Raw genomic sequence first — 16,431 nt, forward strand, 5'->3', positions numbered from 1 at the left:
CTTATTTATTTATTTATTTATTTGGCTTCATCGGGTCTTAGTTGTGGCACGCAGGACCTTTGTTGCAGCATGCAGGACCTTGTGGCACGTGGGCTTCTCTAGTTGCAGCACGCAGGCTTTTCTCTAGTTGTGGTGTGCGGGCTCAGTAGTTGTGGCACGTGGGCTCAGTAGTTGCAGCACGCAGGCTTAGTTGCCCCATGGCATGTGGGATCTTAGTTCCCCAACCAGGGATCAAGCCCATCTCCCCTGCATTGGGAGGTGGATTCTTAACCACTGGGCCACCTGGGAAGCCCTCAGATCACTTTTAAACACATACCCAAGTAGTCATAGGCAGATCCCAAGATAGGAACCCCTGACTTCTGGGTGTCTGTGGATTAAAAGACACTGAGTTAGGAAAGTCCTTCCTGCCACAGCAGGAGGGACTTATACTTGTCACAGCCCCTGGAGCAGGGGTTGAGTCCTTCGATCCCTCTATGTGCTGAGTGGCTGAGGTCTGGGGAAATGGCTTCCTAGCACTCTGGTTCCCACTGGAAGTTAGAACCTGCTTTTCTAAGAAAACAATGCTGTAGCTCAGTGATTTTCAGGGGAAGAGGATATCCAGCTGGAGGCTTTTTTCCAAACTATAAACACCATCTCTCACCTCCCCGAGATTCTGAAAGGTTCCCAGCCATGAATTGTTACCTTATTGCCACCAAAAAGGAAGACAGTGTGCTGAAGCTCAGTATTGGTCCCAGACTCTTCCACAATTAGAGTATAACTAAAGAACAGATGCTTACAATAGAATATCCTATTGTTGTATTTGTCATTACAACATATACACTTAAGCTCCAGTATAGGAAACCAAATAGTAGAATATGGTCACTTGTCTAGGAGATAGCCAACGTGGCTAAAATTAATTCTACGGAAAAATAGATTCCAGCCTCCAAATAAGTGATTATTACAAAAGTCTGTTCTTGAGTTTGGATCTGATAGTGGCTTAGGGCATGTGTAAAGCATGAAAGAATAAGGGGTTACGTTGTTCGTTAGTTTAAAGGAGAAATAAAACCAAGATAAACAGAAAGAACAAATTGGATTCTATGACAAGGTTATACTTACAAAAAGAAAAATCTTGAATAAAGTTGAAATAGTGTTGCTTTGAGGGGAAGGACACTTTAAAAATATAAAATAAAAATCAAGGTGAAAGCTTCTGAGGAAAAAAAAAGAAAGGAGACCTTGCCCCTTTTCTCTGATGGTAATGTCGTGATTTCGAACATTCAACATCATTCTAGAAATGTCGAGGATTCCTGTTCAGTGAGTTCCCTTCAGAAGCTAGGTGGCTGAGGCCAGAGGGGCGTGCCATGACGACTGCTTAATGGGGAGGAGGGATGAGCTGTGGGAAAAGAGGTATTGGGGCAGGGCGAAACATTTTGGAGTTCCACAGGACTCTCTCCTAGATCCAAAACTCTCTCTCCCCCTCCACGTACCCTCTCAATGCAGTGATCTGGGAACTGGTCCTGGCACACTTAGGAATACCAGTACTCATTTATACTCTTTCTCTCCCTTCCCCTCCCACTTCCCTCTCTGTGCCTGGATAATTCCCACTCATCCTTCAGGTCTTAGTTTGGTTGTTACTTCTTTCGGGAGACCCTCTCTAGCCTCCCAGATTAAGTTAGGTTTCCCTGTTATTTGTTCCCATAACATCCTGGGCTTTGAAACGCTCATCACATTTGTAAGCACTGGTTTAAGGTATGCCCTCTGGCTAAACTGCAAAAGACATGAATGCCAATTGTGTCTCCATCCCTAGCACCCAGCTCAGGGCCCCACCCCACAGGACGACCTGATGATCACTGAGTCATTGTTGGATAAATGAAGAACATAGAATGAGAAAAAACAGGATGTGGAGACAGTTCAAAGTGAGCTTCAGCACAGGCAGAAAATGGATACAAGACTACAAAGCACATGTGGGATGTTCCTGACTATTAAATCCTAGGTTAGAAATCTCTAGGGTAAAGGAAAAGAGGAACGAAGGAAGGAACTGCAGCTCCTAGAGGACACAGTTTTAAAAAGACATTTACACTTGACACTAATTTGTTTTAGTCATATTATTAAGAATTCATTTGGAATTTTAAATACCTTTAAAGAGTGGCATCGAATTTTAATTTCCTTCAAAAAGAATCATGTTTTTAAAGAATTTAAAATACTGCCTCTGCTCACTACTCTGATTATCTTTGCAGGGTGGAGGAAAGTGGTAATCACAGCCGTACCAAGACCCTCATGTACCCCCACTGTATAAGAAAAAATAAAATTCATGGTTTACACTGGCAAAATTCCATAAGAAATATGAAGATATCCTTGGAAGTGAGAAACTACCTTCTAGTTGGCAAGCGTCTGCTAATTTAATTTGAGTTCCGAAGTGTGGTTCTCCAACTCTATCCTCCACTGCACTATTTACAATGTCCAGTTATCTCCCCCTCTAAAGCTGCAAAACTGTCCTTCCCAAAGAAATACTTTCAACAATTTATAAGAATAAAATGACTAACTAGCAGTAGAATTCTTTTATGAAAATATATTTCCAACTTGATAGTCTATGCCCTACATTTGTATTGTGGAAAAGTTGTGCCTGATGTCAATTATCACATGCAGTAATAAGATATTTAATACCCCGGCAAGTATGGGGTGTATGAACCTCTAATTGGGACTCTCACATTTCAGATTTCTTTTTGTTCCCTTTGCCAAGCAGAAATAAAGGTTTTCTCTTAATCCTAATGGAGTTGACAAGCATCAATTTTCATATTAGCTTATTGTCTGATATTCTTTGAAATGGAACTGCCTTGAGTTTTGAGTAGAGAAATCACCTTTCCAGTAAGAGAGCTTTCATGATATCCAAGCAGTGAGGGACTTCCCTGGTGGCGCAGTGGTTGAGAGTCCGCCTGCCGATGCAGGGGACACGGGTTCGTGCCCTGGTCCGGGAAGATCCCACGTGCCGCGAAGCGGCTGGGCCCGTGAGCCATGGCTGCTGAGCCTGCGCGTCCGGAGCCTGTGCTCCGCAACAGGAGAGGCCATGACAGTGAGAGGCCCGCGTACCGCAAAAAAAAAAAAAAAAAAAAAAAAAAGCAGTGAAAGATTCCATAAAGCAGAATTGTAGTGTGGAAGAGTACACAGGAGCAGGGGAGAACCATAGCTTTTCAACTGACACACATGTGGCATTCTGCGCTTCTCAGAATGTGGGAAGCCTGCAACTGAAGCATTACATGTTTGGTTATATACACCTGACTTTCCCATGAACTATTTAAGAGCAAGGGCCACACACGACCATAACGTAGAAGAAATAAGGAGAGTGGCAGATGGAGAAGGGCAATTGTACCTACCTATTGCCCTGCTTTGTTCTAGACAGTTCTCATACACACTGCTGCATTTGGAGTTTCCCGGCTGTATAAACAACAAATTGTGAAACATTTACAAACATAGTAAACGTTCATAAACTTTCAAAAAACACACAAAACACTAATAATGCTCCCAGCAGAATTTAGCCGACAACTCCATTTTCTGACACAGGAAGTGTCTGACAGGTGAGAAAAAGAAACTGAGATTTTGGACAGGGAGTATAGCCTCCTTTCCCAGTGCACTGTTTTGGAACTGCAGAGGTGGGTCTGATTAGGGTGGGGGAGGTCATAAATGTAAGGTCTATATCCTGAGGGTTATAGACCTCGGCTTGGGAGGTCACATTCCAGGATTCAATCCAAGCTCAGCCAGAAAGTGTGATTTCCAGGACACTTATATGAACACTGGCCATTTAGCAAACCTCTATCTAACCGTGAACTGGCAGATTGGAGCCCCACTCTACTAAGGTTTGTGCCAGATCCACTTTTCATCCCTGAAAAATCTCATGCTATCAAAGGCTTCGATTATCCCATATACACACAGCTCTCTTCAGTAAGGGTATGGGATCTACTGATGCCTTTGAGAAGGGCAATGTCTTTGCTTTAGAAAGATTAATCCAGCAATACCATGCAAGAGGGTTTAAAGGAATGAAACTGGAGACAAGGAAGGGGCTTTCAGAATCATCTGGGCAAGTGAGGACCAGAACTTAGAAAGATGCAACAGGAATGAAAAAGGTTGGGTAGATTTAAGATACTTTCATGGTAGGATCCTAAGTCTTGAAGACTGAGTTGATAAGTGTGAGAAAACAAAAGACTGTAGATCAGTGAAAGAACAGGAGTGCCATTAATAAACATGAGTACGTCAGGAGAGGGATCTAGCTTGGAGTCAAGGTAAAATGCTGAGTCTAATCTTGGTATAAACAAGCAATGAAATGCTTGTGGCATCACAGCTGGAGAGGTAGGTAATGGCTGAAGACAGAGAAGCTGGTGGAGTGTGTGTGCACAGGTGGCATGTCAGAGGAGAAACCAGGGCCAAGGGCAGAGCACTGGACAGGGATTCCATGGTGGTAAGGCTTGGGTTTGCAGGGGAGGGCATGCAAGAAAACAAGATATAAAAAGGAAAGATGTGGGCTTCCCTGGTGGCGCAGTGGTTGAGAATCCGCCTGCCGATGCAGGGGACACGGGATCGTGCCCCGGTCTGGGAAGATCCCACATGTCACAAAGCGGCTGGGCCCGTGAGCCATGGCCGCTAAGCCTGCGCGTCCAGAGCCTGTGCTCCGCAACGGGAGTGGACACAGCAGTGAGAGGCCCGCGTACCACAAAAAAAAAAAAAAAAAAAGGAAAGATGCCACTTACTTTGAAACACATCAAAAATCAGATGGGTTGATGGGTGATAGTTAACAACATAGGATGACAGGGCAAATAGAGTAGAATTATAATTGTAGAATCTAGGTGGTGAGTATATGAGTGTTCATGTGTAATTCTTTCAACTTTTTTGTAAGTTTGAATATACTCAATAAAATGTTAGAAAACATGAAAAAAGAAAGAAAAGCAGCAACTAGAGATGCAGCATGAGAATGACATGACAAAAATGTTTAGAAGCTAACAGAAGAGGTCTAAAAAAAAAAGAGGCAGCCAACAGATATCACAGGCTATAGACAGATTCAGAATATTGACGAAGGAAATAGATTTAACAATTAAACTGTTGGTGACCAAAAAAAAAGTTGGTGACCACTGTAAAAGAAATTTCTATCAAGTTGTCAAGCAGAGTTCAGATTTCGGAAGTGTAGTGTGGATGTGAATGCAGAAATACAGGCAGTGTTTTCTAGAAGTTTGTGGGTGAAAGGAAGGTGAGAGAGAGGTAGGACATTATTAGATGAGTTGGAGGAGTCCGAGTTTATTTGCAGACAGAAGCGAAAGAACAAGTAGACAGACAGAGAATAAAGACTGAGACAGAGGTTGATGGACAGAACAAGGGCACAGAGTTGGTAGGAGAGGATGGGATCAGGAGCTCAGGGAGAAGATTAGCCATGGAGACAGTAGCTAAGGAAGAGAACCAAGGAGAACACAGGAAGACTTGGAGATGCGGAAGGGTGAAGTTGAAAATAACATGTTGGACCGTCCTTGTCTTCCCAATGAAGTAAGATGTGAGGTCACTTGCTGAGGATGAGGTTGGGGGATTGGGAGTAAAAATTATTGAGTACAGGTTCCGACAATGATTCACTCTCTGGCTCTGTACTGAGGAAGATGATACCTTCTCTAAACTAGCATTTGGTAATCCTCAAATTAAGCTCTCAGTGGTAAGGACAGAAATGCATTGTTAGTTCTAATAGCATTAAAATGTTACTTACCAAATAGCACAACTTTTCACACCGTATGGGGCAGTAAGCCATTTGTTCTGTGGTTTGAACTTTGATCCGTACATCTGAAACACCACCTGCAGGTGGCTGCTTGCCCGGGATTTCATTGTAATACTCATGATCTTCTCTCTCCTCAGTATGGTCATCAACGTGCACCTCCTCACTGTAAGGGAAAAAAGAATCCCCAAGAGGCTGGGTGGGAATTCAAATGCTGTAGGGGATGTAGAGTGATCAGAACCATGCAAATCATCCTGAAAACATCTGGATGGAAGCAACCAGATGGCTGAATTGTTAGGTTTCTGTAGACAATTAAAGTGGGGTAAGCCAACAAAAAGTGCCAAGGGTGATGCTTTTGTGTCTCCTCTTAGTGATAAAATATATGCATACACATATATATATGAACTCCCTGAATGTCAGTTGTTTTTGTCAATCGGATAAAAACACAAAGTTTTCCTGGATTTTTCCAGCACTCTTTCATTGTACCATTTTGAAAATGTTTTGCTCAAAGGAAATTTAAATATTGGGCAGTGGGCCTGGCCCAGTTTACTAAACCAAGATGAAAAAACGAGAAGGCTATGGCCAGCTAACTTGTCTGCACAAATCTGGAGTATATGAGATTCATAAAGAAATATTAGAACCATATGTGGCAAGTGGGGAGATTTGTGTAAACATGCATTGTTTTTAAAATTGAAACAGGGAAAAAAAAAAAACCAGATTTTTCTTCCGAATTGGAATTAGTAAAAGTTTCTTACGAGAAAGAATAAATCAAGTCCATTTGAATTGAGCTGATTCCACTGACAACCCACACAGTTTTGTTGGGTTCATTACATGTCAACAAAACAACAGCACTAAGAGGTTAAGTGCTACCCTAGGAAAAATTCAACAAGGCCTGCTGGAAGCCCCTCCCCTTTGCTACCCTAGACCACCTCATACAGGGAGATCTCCAAACCCGGTGTCTGTTGATACACAAAATGCCAAATTAGGGGGGTTCCAGAAATGCATTTAAAAGTGTCCAAATAGTTTATTTCTTGGGCGTGAATTCTGCAAGTCAGGGGCCTCACTGCATTCCACACATGGTGGAGTTTGACAGGCCTGAAAAGGGTTCAGCTTTCATTGTGGACTAGACAGAACAACCAGATCCCTGGGTCATGTCATGTTCTACCCCTGCCACAGTCCGGCTGGAGCTGATCTATTTGCACTGCAAATGAACAAACTAATAGGAATTCCTGCCACAGACACTTGATTCTTATTATTTTGCTCTTCTTTCTTAATTTTTTTAACTGATCTGCCAGGGATCTGGGGTTGAAACAAACCTAAGGAATTTGTTCATGCTCATTGTATGACATTACCTAATTAATTCATAGCTCTGTATACCATCAGAGAAACAGGGTCGACCCCTTCTCACTTTTAGTGTTTCCTCTAGTTCTATTACAAAGCAAAAGGAAATACCTGAACAAATATGAATGGAAGAAAAATAGAAATGTCACTGTTAGTTTATACTGAAACTGTACCTATTTGTAAAAAAAAATTACTAAGTTCATTAGTCAATTTAAAATGCCATATTAATTTTAAAACGAAACAAAATATGATAAGTCAAATAATTACAGAACTCCTGGCTGACCTTTCAGAAGAAGTATTCAAAGAAGGATTTTTCAAATACTGTTTAAACCGGAGTTCAAAAGCCTGCCCTATGGTACTTATGACGTCTTGGGCCATTCCATTGCTGCATTCCAATATGTGGCAGGCTGCAAGAGGACATACAAAAAAATTACAATAAATTTTCAGTAAGAGAAGATTAGATAAGTTCAAAATACTTCCAGAACATGAACTGGTAATTGAGTAAAAGTAGGTTTACAAGCTCTCTTCAGCTCTGAAATGGCATACTTCATATTTCATATGCATCAAAGAGAAGAAACATTCATATTTGACAACTAAGTATCTCAAAACACTTATAAATTTTGGCCTGGAGGCAGGTATTTGGGGCCCACATTTTAATAAAGGCAGACTGATCGTGACTAATAATGTGACCCATGTTCAGTGTTTGCTCTAGAATTCAATACAGAAGATGCTTAGGGCAGCAACCTGACGGGAAGATGAGGTTTACAGCCTTGTCTTTGCATGGTACACTACAGATGACTGAGAAAGGGTAACTCTCTAAACCTCCCCCCACAAAACGGGGGATGAGCTACTGGTGAAGAGAGGGGCTTTAGAATACCCCCTCCTCTAGCCATCCCTTTTCCCTGTCATTGCTACTAGAAAGCGGCGATGGTATGGTAATCCCTGTCTTTGAAATCCTATTAAAGAACTATCTCCAGTAAACATCCAGACCAAGAGTCCATGAAGCTGACATTACTAGAAGATATTAAAAATTTTATTAGACACTTTCTTTGAAAAACAGTTACTGGAAAGGGCTAGTTATCACTAGCAAATTAAAGAAATAAATTGTGGAGGGGGCAGCTGACGGAACATCACAAACGAATTGGCACATCCGCTGCTGCTGCTTCTGTGTAAAAAACAGAGCTTGTGTTCAGGGACTATAAATTAATCTCCCCATCATATGGAATATCAGTTGCCTTCGTTAGAGTATGGTGTTGTGCTTAGGGCCTTACAATACAAAACCTGAATTGAATTTGAAGTTTCCTCAGGATGGCTTAGAAAAGAGTCATAAGGATGACTTAAAGATATAGGCAATAAAGTCTCATGAGACATTTTTAAAACATATATTGGTTTGTATAGCCTGAAGAATTGAGGGATGAGGAAAAGCTTGATAATGGTTCAATATATACAAGAATGTTGTAAAAACTGTCAGCTATTCTCTGAGAATAGGAAAGGCTTAAGTGAGTACATAGCAAAATAGCTTAGATACCAGGGAAGCTGTGAAACGGTGGAACTGTGGAACCAACACTGGAACATTTTACTAAAAGGGATACCTGAGGAGAGGAGGATACCTGTCGTGATGGAATGATTTAACTGTGTTGACTTGGAAGCGTGATTTTAGGCTCTGCCTTGTCTTGAAAAGGATTTTGTATTATTTAAAGTAAAAGAAAATTCATTCACTTCTAACTGAATTTGCAGAGCCTATAACAGAGAGTTAAGGTAGAACTTACAATGGTGTTTCCTAGCTTTATGCTGATATCATCTCAAGGAATCTCAGATAATTCTCATTTCAGAATTAGCTGAACATTTACTTAAAGAATTGGTGTCTCTGAACTTTGGGAAGGGGTGTGTGTGTGTGTGTGTGTGTGTGTGTGTGTGCGCGCGTGCAGGGGGCGGCATCAGTAAGTCAAACCATGCTAAGGTGTCAAATCTCCAAAAGGGTTAATTATCATTTCTTACAAGGCTGTCCCTTTAAAGAAGCAATTTAGATCCTGAAATAGACTTAGGAGCCAATTACAGTTTTGAAAACTCAATTAAGAATATCTATAAGTTAATATCCTTTTTACCAAAGGAAAATGTTTGGTCTGTCTTTAGACTGCCATTGTATATTGCCCCTTCTTTTTCTCTACACTAGCTTCACACAGTGACCAACACATAGAATGTGTTCTAAAAATATGTGATGAATGAATAATTCTGATTTTTCTAATCACACCCATAATTCTACTGTGAGAAACTGTCTTCAATGTTACCATTATGGGGCAGCATCTCACCACCAGTGAGTGGTACAGATGATTGCTTGGGACATTTGTGAAAAGGGTCTCCTCTTTCTTGGTCAGGCCTCATATCCTTAAACCTACAAAGCGCCCTTGGAGATGTGTCCTCTGGTGGAGCTAAAACAGTTGTGTTACGTTCTGAGAAGAAAAGGTAATTCACTTGAATTCTTTTCATCCATAAATTCCTGGTCCAATTAAAAATGAAGTCAAGACCAGGAATCATATCAAAATGGAAACAATTTTTGTAATTTTATTTTCTCTTAGGATCATGGAGATGTCTTGAGATAAAGATGGAAAAGATAACGAGAGAGGCAGGAAAAGGAAAGGAGGGAGGGAGGCAGGGAGGGAGGGAGGGAGGGAGGGAGGGAGGGAGGAAGACCAAAGTGTACCTCCCATGAGAGGGATGTGAGAACAAAGATGGCTGAAAAAACACTGTGAAAAGATTCAGATCCCAGTTCAAGTTCTAATTATGCCACAATCTGTGTGAATAAGGTACTCTATAGCAAGGTCTCACCTGCCAAGACAGGGCCCTGCGTGATCTCTGAATCCCTTCTTGCTTTATAGAAATCCTATCCTCCCTCAGTCGCAGTAGCTTAAACCCTCTGAGGTACAGGGCAAGGCACATGGGCACAGGAATGAATGAATCAACCCACCCACTAACTGTCCCCTACCACTTCTCATGTACTTCTAAAATGTTTATTTCTCTCAACTTTGCTGACTCTGATACTTGAGGTTTTTGTCCTGTTCCTGGGCTGATGCTACCAACACACTTTCTGCTTCGCTCTGGATGACCTTATTGCTGTCATATTACTTTTTTCTGGATTAAACAGAAAAAAAAAGAAAACACAGTGGTGCCTATCTCCATGAAAGAAACAACTGGACAAAAAGTCTGACCCTGTGCAGGTGTCCTGTGCAGCCTCACCAACTTCAGGGAACACACACATTTTGATGGTGCTCTCGTTGCCACTCACATGCTGCTCTGTGAAAATGCTCTTTGTTCTTTTCTAGGTTGGTCATGAGCCAGAATAGGAACGGGTTTGTCCCCTTTCCCAATGCTAGACCCATCTCCAAAAATTCAGATAAGCACCAGCTTAGCCAGGAATTTCCCAATCTTTAGCTAATGGGAAGGAAGAAAGACAGCATATAAAAAGTCCCAATTCCCCAAGAAAGGATTTGACTTTCCAGTGATGTGATAATTTTGCATGGAGGCCTGAGCCTTGATCTCCATATCTGGAATCAGAAACACACCTGGGTTCTTTTCATCCTGCCTTGTAGCCAGATAGACCTACAATTCTATTCTTAGTATCAGGTACTGTACTATATTAAGTAAGATTTAAAAGAATCTTGGATTCTTATCCTTCTGTCGTTTTCATGTGGTTTCCTAATTGGATAGTCATGGACAAGAGGCTGAAAACAATTCTTCAAGAATAACAGGCCCTTCTTTATTGTTTTATATTTAAATGGACCAGTTTTATTGTTTTCGTTGCTCGTTTGCTTGCTGCTTTTGGTTTTTATCAGAAAATCAGAAATTCAAGAGTGCAGCTTCTCAGATCAACCACCAGATGGTGCTGTGGGACTGAGGCGCGGAGCCTACCACCCCTTAGGAAGAAACCAGCCTGAAGAAGCTAGCCTGCAGTCCAGTCCATAGTTTCAGAATGTCACTAGGACCATGACGGATGTATTTTATAACCATAAATATACATAATTGGGTTAATTTAAATTGGTTTTACAGTGTTCTTTTGTTTTGGTTTGGTTTGTTTTTGGGTTTTTTTTTGGCTTTCTTTTGGTTTTGGGTTTTTTTTTGCTTTCTTCAGAGACTCGGGACCATGGCCTTCCTATATCCAGGTAGTTCAGGTAAACTGGGACCTCTTCACAGACTAGATTCAGAGAAAATATTTAAGCCTTTCTGGACTGTACACATTTGGAGTAAGAAGTGAAGAGATTTCCTCATTTACAGCAATTACAGGGGCAGGCTGTATTAGTCACTAGGTAAACTCAAAACACTCTTACTGGAACTTACCTTTTCTACAGAAAAGGCCTTTTATAGAATAAGGGGTTCACTAAAGAGTCCTAGCCAAGATGGAAAAAGTGGCAGCTTCCCTGCCTTGAATGCACTAATGCTATAAGTGAATCAAGCAGATGGGAGACAGTGGGAGCATTCAGGATTATTATAGCATGAAGCTTGGCTCCGCCCCGGCTCTCCTCATCCCTGAGGTCTGGCTCCTGCCTTGACCCATGCACTGACACACTGTGCTTCCCATGGTGACCAGTGGCCTGTCAACTGCTGGACTGAATGGCATTTTCTACCTCCATTGCCCTTAACTCTTCTTCAGTCTGAGACATTCCCAGGTTCTTCTCCCAGAGAAACTGCTCTTCGTGCATCTTAGCGGATACTCATCTCTTGGTCTTCTCCCACTCCCTGAGACCCTCAGCCTTCTTCTTTCTGGGTTCTTCCTTCAGCGATCTAGCTCACCCTTAGGGCTAAGAAGCTGCAGCTTTTCCAAATCTGCACCAGAAGGCCTGTCTCTCCTCAGGCCCCACAAACCTCTGGGCGTCTCCTTTCTACTGAACATTTTCCCCTGGATGAACCAAACTCACCAGCGAAGTTTATAACATTGTCTTTCTGATTTCACTGTTTTTTTGTATTTATTCAAGGATTCAGAACATTCTTTTCTTTTTACTAATGTAATAAATATTCATTATAGTAGTTTTAGAAAACAGAAAGACTCTAGGAAATAAAAATTACATAAGTCTCACTATCCAGGAATAACTACATACTATTAACATTTTGGCATGTGTCTTTCCAGTCTTTTTCTCTTTTACATCTTTATTGGAGTATAATTGCTTTACAGTGTTCTGTTAGTTTCTGCTGTATAATAAAGCGAATCGGCTCTACGTATACACATATCCCCATATCCCCTCCCTCTTGAGCCACCCTCCCACCCTCCCTATCCCACCCCTCTAGGTGGTCACGAAGCACCGAGCTGATCTCCCCGTGCTATATGCAGCTGCTTCTCACTAGCGATCTGTTTTACATTTGGTAGTGTACATATGTCCATGCCACTCTCTCACTTCATCCCAGCTTCCCCTTCCCCTTCCCCTTCCCCCACCTCTGTCCTCAAGTCTGTTTCTCTACGTCTGTGTCTTTATTCCTGTTCTGCCCCTAGGTTCAACAGAACCATTTTTTTTTTTTAGATTCCATATATATGTGTTAGCATACGGTATTTGTTTTTCTCTTTCTGACTTACTTCACTCTGTATGACAGACTCTAGGTCCGTCCACCTCACTACAAATAACTCAATTTTGTTTCTTTTTATGGCTGAGTAATATTCCATTGTATATATGTGCCACATCTTGTCTTTCCTATCTTTTTTCCAAAAAACTACCTGGAATCATACCATACACATTGTTTCATAATCTGCTTTTTGTACTCAATAACATTAATTGCTGCATGGTAGTACAGTCTGTGGATTCATTTAAATAACTTGCTATTTATGAATACTGAATTTTCTTTTTCCTATTGTATCAATAACATATGACAGTGATCTTTACTGCTTAATCTTTGTGCATGGCTTATTTCCTTAGAAGTGAAGTTGCTGGTTCAAAAGTGTTTACCTTTTTTAAAGTTTGATGCAAATTGTCAGTTTGCTCTCTGAAACATTTGGATCTGCAGTGTTCAAGAGTTACTACTACTCTAAATCACGTTTTACCTTTTATCAAAGACAAAGTATGATATCTAATTATAATTTGTGTTTCTTTGATTACTAGTAAGGTTAAAGTTGCTTTTTGCTTTTTTTTTTATGTTTCTTGGTGCCTTGTAATCTTCTTTGGTAAATGTGTGCTCCAGACCTGGAGTCGGTCCAGGTACTTACTGGCTGGGTGAGCTTAGTAAAACCTTCTTTTCTCAATTCCAGAGTTTGCTTCTACAAAAAATGAGTAACATTAATACCTACCTCATAGGATTGTTGTGAGGTTGAAATGAGACCATGCAGACTAAATACTCTTGATAATGCCTGGCATGTGGTGAGCACGCAGTAAGTAACTTTCTTGTTCTTATTTCTCTATTGGATTGCTTTTCCTATTTGTAAAAATCCCTGTTTCTTTAGTGCACACCACTTCAAATCGCTCAGGACAATAATAATAATGGCTATCATTTATAGCATACTTATAATGAGCCAGGCACTGAGAGATTTGCATTGCATATAATATCTCATTAAATCCTCAGGATCATCTGATTTCTATTTTTTTTTTTATCAATGCTCGTAGCTAAATAGCTCCCAAGTACTATTAGTTCACAATTTTGTCCAGACCGTCCCTTCTTCCCCCAGTGCAGTTTAAAGCATCATCACCCCTGCCCAGGACCAATGAGATGTCCTCCAAATTGGACTCTACAATTCCAGACTGCTTTCCTGCCCTCCAATATCACCTTCACAGATATAAAGGCCAGAAAAATTATCATTTTTTAATTTTAGTAGAATGGCAGAAGCCAGGATAATTTTTTATAAAGCTCAAAATCTTCAACAGCTCCCAGTGACCTTTTGGCTGGCATTCAAAGCCTCCACAATCTCCCTACCTTTTCAGCCATGGCTCCCCTACTTCTACTCTTTGCTTTCCCTGCAATCCCACCTTTACCCACCATCCAAACCCACAGCCCCAAGCTCTCACTGCACAGCTCTTCCACCTGCGCCTTTATTCACTTATTGCACAAAGCCTACCTGGGCAGCTGCCAGGCTCCAGGCACTATTCCCTATGCTCCCCTACTTCTCCTGCACACCCTACAGCTTCTGCTTCTCTCCCCTGTGATGATGAGCCCATGGTGGCCAGGAATTATTTTTCTCCCCAACAATTACCTCAGCCCGTTGTAAATTAGTATGTAATTAATAATTATTTGTGGACTCAAGAACTGTGTTGGTACTTTTGTACAGAAATTAAAGTCCAGAGGCTCAGGTGAGGGGGAAGGATTTAACACTAGAGGGATGTGCAAGCAGTGGGTATGTCGTGAACAGAGTGGCTTCTCGCAGAAAGCTTCCCAACCAAGATAAACAAGAGAAGGGGTGAGGGGACAAGAAAAGGAGTGATGAGGAGATACTAACTTTTTTGCCCAAGAAAATCACCCTAGATTTCTAAGTCATCTAGCTACTCAACAGAACTGTTTCCCTAAAGAAGAAAGATGAGAAGAGACTGTAAAGGAAATGATGCTTTCCCCGTATTACCTCAGTTACTCCTCCCAATAACACCAGCAAGTAGATGTTATTTCTCCCACTTAAAGAAACTGAGGTTCAGGACGTGAAACAGCTTGGCTAAGGCCTATGGTGAGATGGGGGAAGAATTATGATTCCCACCCACACTGTCTGACTCCAGCACCTTTCTTACTTCCTATACACGGGCTGGGGACTAAAAAAAGAAAACAATGAAACCTCTATTTGAACCATTTCTGAATCTATTCTCAACTCTCAAATCCCATCCATGAGCTCAGTCAATAGTTCTCATAAATGCCTTTGCAGAATCCCCAGGCCGGGATCCCCGTGGATCCCCTTCTAGCAACTCAGTTCTGATGAACTACTCGGACACCAGAACAGGAGATTTCAAAGTGAAAAAGTTATGGAATTTAAGAAAAAAAATGTCATGAAGAACCTAGGGGTAAGACAGGAATAAAGACACAGACCTACTAGAGAATGGACTTGAGGATATGGGGAAGGGGAAGGGGAAGCTGTGACAAAGCGAGAGAGAGGCATGGACATATATACACTACCAAACGTAAAATAGCTAGCTAGTGGGAAGCAGCTGCATAGCACAAGGAGATCAGCTCGGTGCTTTGTGACCGCCTGGAAGGGTGGGATAGGGAGGGTGGGAGGGAGGGAGAGGATATGGGAACATATGTATATGTATAACTGATTCACTTTGTTATAAAGCAGAAACTAACACACCATTGTAAAGCAATTATACTCCAATAAAGATGTCAAAAAAAAAAAAAGTGAACAAGTTGCATCGTATTTGCTCTGCCTCTCGTATTTCACTTAAGCAAGCAGGGAGACTTGCAAGCATGTGGATCCTGCTCACCGTTACCCTCAGCAAGGAGCAGAATCTTTGAACGCCTCCTGCTGTTTACTGAAGAGCAATGACATGCCTGAGATATTCAGTGACTGATGGAAAAGTTACTAAACGTCTGGATTTCCTGATCTATTTGCTCTTCCTTTCACCCTGCCCTTTTCAGGTTGAGAGAAAGGGCTTTGTTGTTCAGAGACCTTCCCAAAAATAGCATACTTTTATTCTTTAGGGAAGCTCAGGCCTGATTAAAAGAGGTTGCTCTTCTGGTATCCTTTGTTGTGTTCTGTTCCTACTCCCCCCCCCCCCCCCCCCGCCGTTTCCCCTTCACTAGTTCCTGTCTCTTCTATCTACTCTTTGAGCAATATCCGTTCTTTATTATGTAGTTTAGAGTCTATTTTAATGCAGTATTGCACAGTATTTATCACCTGTTCCTTCTTTCCATCTCATCGAGCCATGTTCTCTTGGCCTGCATTTACTGAGAATCTACTCTGTGCCAGGTCCTATGCCAGCAGCTGGTCCTCATAATTTCATTTCTGACAATCACGATAGCTTCCAGATTGACCTCCCTCCCTCCCTGAATCCATCTACTGCATCCTGCTGCCAAACCAACCTTCCTAAATCTCTGTTTTATAAACAGCCTTCTCCACCCTTTGGCCCATAGGAATAAGTTCCTACTTATTAGCTCTCTCCTATCTGCCCTCTAGATGCCCTTTTGACTTTTTTCTCCTCCAAACACAATCTGCATTCTAGTGTTTTATTCACCTGTCCCCAGTATGCCACGCACATTTCCGCCTCTGTGTCTTTAGAGCTCTTTGAATTTCCAAATTCCACTCCATGTGTACTTAATAAATGTTTGGGGGGCAAACTCCACCCCTGCGGTGACAGGGGATGCTGCTCAATTCATAGGCTCTAATTAAGGAGGAGAAGCAACCTAACACTCATCCCTATGAGGAGTCTGAATGTCCCAGAGTTAGGAATGAGAAGCAACGCTCTGCATGTCTGTCTGCAGAGGCT

General features: G+C 41.7%; 1 protein-coding gene across 2 annotated transcripts in view; it reads right to left on the reverse strand.

Annotated features, from left to right (window-relative positions):
* Positions 1-16,431, reverse strand: part of SHC4 (SHC adaptor protein 4) — a 130,862-nt gene that overhangs the window by 29,253 nt on the left and 85,178 nt on the right. For both annotated transcript variants that reach the window (XM_067746337.1, XM_067746330.1), the window contains 3 exons: positions 7,341-7,464; positions 5,711-5,882; positions 3,348-3,408 (listed from right to left, as the gene is read on the reverse strand). In XM_067746337.1, the coding sequence (XP_067602438.1) occupies positions 3,348-3,408; positions 5,711-5,882; positions 7,341-7,464 (357 nt within the window). The remainder of the gene's footprint in view (positions 1-3,347; positions 3,409-5,710; positions 5,883-7,340; positions 7,465-16,431) is intronic.

The sequence above is a fragment of the Pseudorca crassidens genome, chromosome 1, assembly GCF_039906515.1.
Source record: "Pseudorca crassidens isolate mPseCra1 chromosome 1, mPseCra1.hap1, whole genome shotgun sequence".
NCBI lineage: Eukaryota > Metazoa > Chordata > Mammalia > Artiodactyla > Delphinidae > Pseudorca > Pseudorca crassidens.